Genomic DNA, 7,426 nt, shown 5'->3' on the forward strand with positions numbered 1-7,426 from the left:
ATGTCTGAAGTACAAATGGATATGATAGGTAACAGGTTTTTATTATCAATTTTAATTTGGAAGCCAAATATAAAGTTAATATGACATACACATAAATAAAATATTAATAAATTATTAGCAAAATTAGTTTCTTTCAAAATAAACTAACACATAATATTTATCATTAAATTTTATGACCTGAAATATTAATTTGATAAAAAAATATGAACTCTTTTTAAAATGAATTATAGATACTAAATCCAAAACCTGCAAAAATAACTTTAAATTATAACAAAATGTCATAGAAATATTAATTTACTGTGAATTATTACTAGTTATTAAATCAACCATCATAGAAACCATTGGAACTATCTCAATACCTTCATGATCATTAAGTCAAAAATCATAAATTGGCATTACTCGAAATTCAAAATTTAGAACCACCCTTCCGTAAACCACACCAAAAAGTGAGGCAAAATAGAAAGAAATGTAGACAAAACTGTAATACTTTTATAACTACACTCAACTGATAAAAGAATGTGATGAAAAATATGATCTCACATTAATTCAGGTGATAAAAATGTTTTCACATTTACGCAAATCACTAAATGTAAATGTAGGTAATATTAGTAGAACTCAAATTCGGAAGGCAACACAAGCAAGGGAATTTTTAAACATATAATTTGACTAATACAAATATCAATATTAACTGAAGCATATAAATTACAATGATATAGATATCAATACTAACTAATTTTTTCTTTTAAGTCTGTACAAACTTAAGGATATGGATACAGAATATATTTTGAGGTTATTTAGGGAATCTATACACTCTATAAAATGGTTTTGTTTTGAAGGGCATCACCCAATGTCTAGCTTTATCCCACAATATCATCACACTTACAACTCCACTGAATCCAATCACCAATCCAAATCCCACTGCCATTAATGAGACATGTTCATTTACACGGCTTTGCCATCCATGTCGTTTATTTATGCTAGTCCCTTTCACTGTATTATTGCTTTGTTTTTCCTTGCATGCTTGTAAAGGATAGCCACATAAACATTTGTTCCCTTCAAATGAAGTCTCATTAAAAGTGTAGAATTGAGTTCCTTTTGGAATCCTACCACAGAGTCTATTCCATGAAACATCCATGTATGCCAACATGGTCAATATAGAGAGCTCTTGAGGTATTGCTCCACTTAAATTGTTTCTGGACAAATCTAACTGCTCCAAAATAGATATTTTGCTAAAAGATGCAGGAATTTTCCCTTCTAAATGATTCATAGATAAATTCAGCAGTCGCAAACCAGTGAAATTTCCAATACTTGAAGGTATTACTCCAGTAAACTTATTGTTAGACAAGTCAAATATGATGTTTGCCGCTAGCACATATGTTAGAGCATATTCAACTCCCTTCATTACAATTCTTAGATCCTCATATAGTGTGTTAGCACTGACTTGAGAAGCCCCCAAAAAGCCCTGTAGCCCACTAAGATTGGATGGTATTTTTCCACTGAATTCATTGTTGGATAAATCCAACACTTGCAGCTGGGTGAGATCTCTGATCCACTGAGGAATACCACCATGGAGCTTATTATGACCCAGACTTAAGACTCTTAAGTCATGAAAAAATTTGAGGAACTGAGGAAGCTCACCTGTTAATTCATTTTTGCTCAAATCTAACAATTGAAGTTTGGTACAATGAGCCAAAGATGCAGGAACAGTGCCAAAAAAATTGTTAGAATGAGCAGAAAGCACTGTCATAGAAACTGGAAAGTCCATGTCTAGAATTCCACTCAGTTTGTTCTCAGAAACCTTTAACCTTTGTAAAGCCACACATTTATTTAAGGACAGTGGAATTCTGCCTGACAGCAAGTTATTCATCAGTACCAAAACCATCATAGACTTACAGTTCCCTAGAGAGTGGGGGATAGTTCCATTTAGCTTGTTTTTAGACAAATCTAACTGTTGTAGTTCCACACATTTTCCTATCCCATCAGGAATTGTGCCTGTAAGCCCATTGGTATCCAAGTAAAGATTTTGAAGCTTGCTCAACTTGCCAATGCCTTCAGGTATGTTACCTATCAGCGTGTTGTTACCAAGATCTAAGAAGGTCAAGTTACTCAACTTTGTAATATCTTCTGGTATGCTGCCAATAAACCTATTTCCTCCCAGACGTAGAAAGTCCAATTGAAGTAATTTTGTGATGGCTTCTTTTGGTAAATGCCCAGTGAAATTATTTGAACCCAAATTTAACTTGGTCAACTTTGTCAAATTGCCCAGTGATTCAGGGATGTGGCCGGTTAAGAAGTTGGTATCCAAGTAAAGTTGCTGCAAAAGGCTTAAATTGCCAATACCTTGAGGTATGCTTCCATTTATAATATTTGTACCAAGATTTAGATAGGTTAGCTGACTCAATTTGGTAATGGATTTAGGAATAGCACCGGAGAACTTATTTAAGCCCAGAGATAGGTAGGTCAGCTGACTCAAATTGGCAATGGATGATAAAAACTGAATATATTAACAATATATTAAATTGGCTCTCCAGGTGAGATACCTGGAGAGTGTACAAACACTCATACACGTCCAATATTTTGAGTCATATGAGCCTCAAATATATAGGCTTTCACAATATCGGGTGTTTTGAACCACTCCCTATCAAATAGGACCTCAATCCTATTCTAAAGCAACAAACACTTAAACATAGAAAAGCTAACTTTCTCCATTAATGATAACACGCCCCCTTAATGGAGAAAGGTTTCACTAAAAAAACTCAAATGACATACGATGCCTGTTGGTCTCAGTCTCAGTTAGGCTTACAATGGTAAAAGACAAAGCTTTCATTTTTGTCTTCTTTCCGAAGAGCCCATACTTGTTCATTTGTGGATGAAGCTTCATCTTAACCTTCTTTTACGTACGAAAATGATGGAGCTTTGCCTCCTTTTTACGTTTTCTTCCCCTCGAGAGGAACACATGAACACTTATCCTCCCCTTCAAGTATATACTAACATTCTTTGCATTTGATGTTGGAGGTTCTTGGGATTCTTCAATTGCTTCTTCTTGTCTCCCAATATATGCACAAAAAAAATGTTATATTTATAAAGAGGACCACATTTTCTTTTATCTTCCTGCTCCTTCAGGAGAGCTTTCATTTCTCCATCTCTCCCTACTTCATCCCTCTCTGTTGACATAGTTATACCTTCAGCCTCTTCACTTATTTCAGTTGTTGCAGCCATGTTTTTCATTTGATGTGTATGTGAAAATAAGCCTTCCTTCTCACCAAACAATAATTCATCAATAAGATGTTTTTTTGTCATCAAATTTATCCACTCATCATGAGGTATATAAGTCTCATCAAACTTTATTTCTACATCTGGAAAAATTTCAGGTTCTACAATAATGGATGTGTTTTCATCATCAAAAGTTTCAGTTACAGACACACATTCATCACCCATCATTGCATCTTTAGTTTCACAATCAAATATGGGATCATTTTCAAGAGCAATATCTTCAGCATCATTTCCCTCATTCAAACAGTATTTCATTTCTAAAACATCCCATAAGAATTTTTCACTAAGAATCTCTCCATATTCATATATTATGCTGAGTATGATGTTGTCATCTAATGCAGATGTTATAAGACTTAATGTTGATGCATCTCCACTATCATTAATAACATCTTCAACATAATCCAGTAAATTTACCTTCCATAATACTGTTTTCATTTCATTTGCCCATATTTCATAATTCATACCTGAAAAAGATGGTAAATCTAGCATTAACCATTTAATAATCTCACCAAATTCCAAATCTGCATCTTGATCAGCTACTAGTCCATCAGCGTCAACCTGAAACACATCACTAAATTCAACAAAAAAATATTTTTCATTTCTCCTTTGATGCTTTCTCCTTAGTTTTCTACGAGACTCTTTTAGTTTACTTTGAAGACCCATTTTCTCCCCTATCAATTTTGGATCTGGAAATCGATCCACCACAGTCAAATTCTCCACCAGCACTCGAATATCTCCATCGACTCTATGGCTCCACAGACAGATCAAACAGTCTCCTCTTCAGGCAAATACGCCTCTCTAGCGAAAGTCTGAACGTAGACACCACTCCACACACACAATGAGAGATTTCCTCACACTGCTGGCAGCATCCCACGGCTCTCACCAGCCCCACATAGATCACTTCACAGGCAGTTCCTCAACAACGTCCATAGTTGCCTCCTCAACAACAGATCCTCACACAGATCTTCACACAAATCTTTATGAACTGCTTCACGATCTGCTCAATTGTGTAGCAGATCTTGCTCTTCTCGTGTCTCCTCTTCACACAGATGGCCACCAATTTGCATTGATTCACAACACGTAGGGCAGATCTCAACACAATGGGCTTCTTACCAATAATCCACGCAATGGCCTTTCCACACCACGTAAAAAAAAAAAAACTAATCCACGCAATGGCCTCAACTATGCTACCTCCTCCATAGGCCACCAACACTGGCTGATCCCTTCTCAATCTGCGCGCACTTTCCACGGGACTTCGGGGCAGTTCTGCGGCCTCCAGCAAGCAAGTACGCTAATTACAATTCTCTATGGAAATTTTAATGCACAAATCTGTGTCGAATCATGTCAACATGAAATCTGTATCTAGGAATATCAACACAAATCAAACAAATTACAGATTTTCCACGAAATATGTTGCAAGGATGTCATTGAAAACAATTAAAAAAAAATGCAGTTTTGCTTCTGCTGCGCCTCTCTCAGCCCACTATGCACAGGTTTGTTCCACATTTGGATAGCACTCAGAAGTCCACAGCTCTCCTGTTTGCACTCCAAACAGATGTTCTCGGCACCAGATCAAGCAGCCAGTTCAATGATACGTGGCCTTGAAAAAAACAATGTTAAAAAAGACAATATTTCTCCACGGTCACCTATTCAATCTCGTTGTCCCTGTTTTCAATGCCAAGGCCATGTGTATGCTGCGTTCAAATGACATTCACCACCTGTATGTAGCAGTAATCTCGCAGCACCCAAAGAAATGTTCTGCATACAAAGCACAATCCTTCTCCGATCAGCACGATCTAAGCCCCTTTTTTTTTCAAAAAAACAGATCCACGCTCCAAGCTACTGCCGATCTCCGTGCAGCCTCAATTAGTTGGACCTTCACCATGGGCCACGAGCTAGTTACTTGGCTGTCCTCAGTCTTCTATGTAGCGATCCACCAGGATAATACGCCACATACCTTGGGCCTCCCTCTTCCGGCAGCACCACACTCTCTGGTTTTCCCCTTCGGTGCGCGACCTAAATCGATCCCTCCAAGGTTTGATGTTGCCACAGCCACCGAACTCCTCGGTGATCCCAGTGCTGCATGCATCCATGACAGTCAATCCAGTGATCTCAGTTTGGTTTCCTCCATGTTGGCTGACAGTTTTGGCCTCCTTTGCTATTCCGACCTTCTCGAGTTTCCTCAGCACCCAACACTGGCGACTTTCCAATCTTCCAGCTACGAATCTCCTCGCAGCCTGCACACTTCACCTTAAGTCAATGTGCAGAAACAAATCTCCTCAATCACGGAGATGGCACAGTCTTCTCAAGCACCAACCCTTTTTCACACCGTGGTCACCCTCACCGCTCGTTCTCAACACACAGCTCCTCTACATGATTCCACCTGTAGCTGCTTAGCACGCTCACACTGGTCAAGGGTTTAAGGATTCACCCAGGTAATCACAACAATTGAACCAGATCAATCCTTAAAGTCTTCGTCAAGTTGATCTGAATATGCCTCTCCAATTTCTCTTTCCTACAAATAAAAAATTTGTGAAAATTCTCCTCTCCCAAAACCCAATCTAAGATCCCTCCAATCCCTACAATAATAGACACGAGTATTTGATTTGAGAAATCTAATGCATGATGCTCCTCCTCACGCAACTCTCCTCTCCTGTACACAGGTTCACACTGCAAACTTGGAAAACTTGACTTCAAATTCTTCTTAACATAAGGCTAGGGCTGGCAATATGCAGGCAACCAATGTTGTGTTCCACCTAGTTCAATTCAACCACGAAGAGCTACTGACCGGCCATGACGGGAAGGATCCTCTACTGGTGACCAGTCCCGCAGCTCCTCTGCATGTGGGATCCTCCAACACCACGAGATGTTTTTCTCTACGACCACTCTCATTCCTTCTTCACGCAGCCTCGGCACCATCGTCTCCTTATTCTCTCATAGTTTGTGGATCTCCTTATTTGAAGGAAGATCTCAAGAATGAAGATCTCAAAGACATAGTTTGGTTGGCACTTGTTAGCAACAAGGACTCGCGAAGGTCTTCGCGACTGTACACCAAATATTTGTGACAATAGATAAAATGAAAACCCGGGGAAGGGTAACAATGGGATTGACGCAATTAGCCCTCCAATCCAAGCGATGATTTCGCCTCAGTTACATCCTTTACTCAGCGTACAGGATTGAAAACCCTGAAGCTTTGATAAAATGATAAAAACTGAATATATTAACAATATATTAAATTGGCTCTCCAGGTGAGATACCTGGAGAGTGTACAAACACTCATACATGCCCTATATTTTGAGTCAGATGAGCCTCAAATATATAGGCTTTCACAATATCGAGTGGTTTGGACCACTGCCTATCAAATAGGATCTTAATCCTATTCTAAAGCAACAAACACTTAAACATAAAAAAACTAACTTTCTCCATTAATGCTAACAATGGACTCAGGTATTACACCACTCATGTTATTTGAATAAAGGGATAGGTAGTTCAACTAACTCAAATTGCTAAAGGCTTGAGATATGCCACCACTCATGTCATTTTGAGCCAGACTCAAGGTGGTGAGGGGAAGCTGAAATAGACTCATCAGGATGGGGCCTTGAATCTTGTTGGTTGGTAAATCAAGCCAATAAAGATTACTGCAATTTCCTATTTCAGAAGGGATCACACCTGAAATATTACGTGGACCATAAAGAGATAGTTGAACAAGCTCTCTTAACTTTCCCAATTGAGGTGGTATCATGCCAGACAATTTGTTGTCCCCGAAAAATAAAGTCGTAAGAAAAGAGAAGTTTCCCAGAGATGGTGGAATGGTGTTGTCCAGCTTGTTGGATTCGAGAGTAGGTAGTTTAAGTTTTGCAGTGAGCCCAGTTCAAGAGGAATTGGACCTGTCAGATTTTTGTGTCCAATGGACACATCTTTGAGAGAGCTACAGTTGCTCAGAGAAGATGGTATGCTTCCAGTAAGGTAATTTTGCTTCAAACGAAGATGTTCCAACTTGCCCAGATGACTGAATTCTATTGGAATAGTCCCTGTCAAACTCTTAACTGATAGTTTGATCCATTGAATATGTGTACAATTGCAGAGAGATCTTGGAATAGGACCCCAAAGCATATTAGAGCTGAGGTCAAATATGATCAATGCTTTAAGTTTC

General features: G+C 38.6%; 1 protein-coding gene across 1 annotated transcript; it reads right to left on the bottom strand.

Moving 5' to 3' along the window:
• Positions 1 to 790: 790 nt before the first annotated feature.
• LOC149193188 (uncharacterized) lies at positions 791 to 6,192 on the bottom strand. Its single transcript, XM_089407240.1, has 6 exons — positions 6,045 to 6,192; positions 5,442 to 5,510; positions 5,231 to 5,352; positions 2,993 to 3,831; positions 2,566 to 2,659; positions 791 to 2,464 (listed from the first exon to the last, which is right to left on the bottom strand). The coding sequence occupies exons 1-6, from the start codon at positions 6,190 to 6,192 to the stop codon at positions 791 to 793; spliced, it is 2,946 nt and encodes a 981-aa protein (XP_089263366.1).
• Positions 6,193 to 7,426: the final 1,234 nt, after the last annotated feature.

This window comes from Pinus tabuliformis, chromosome 2_2, assembly GCF_031772625.1.
Source record: "Pinus tabuliformis cultivar Carrire ecotype Pingquan chromosome 2_2, CPIR1, whole genome shotgun sequence".
NCBI classification, from domain to species: Eukaryota; Viridiplantae; Streptophyta; class Pinopsida; order Pinales; family Pinaceae; genus Pinus; species Pinus tabuliformis.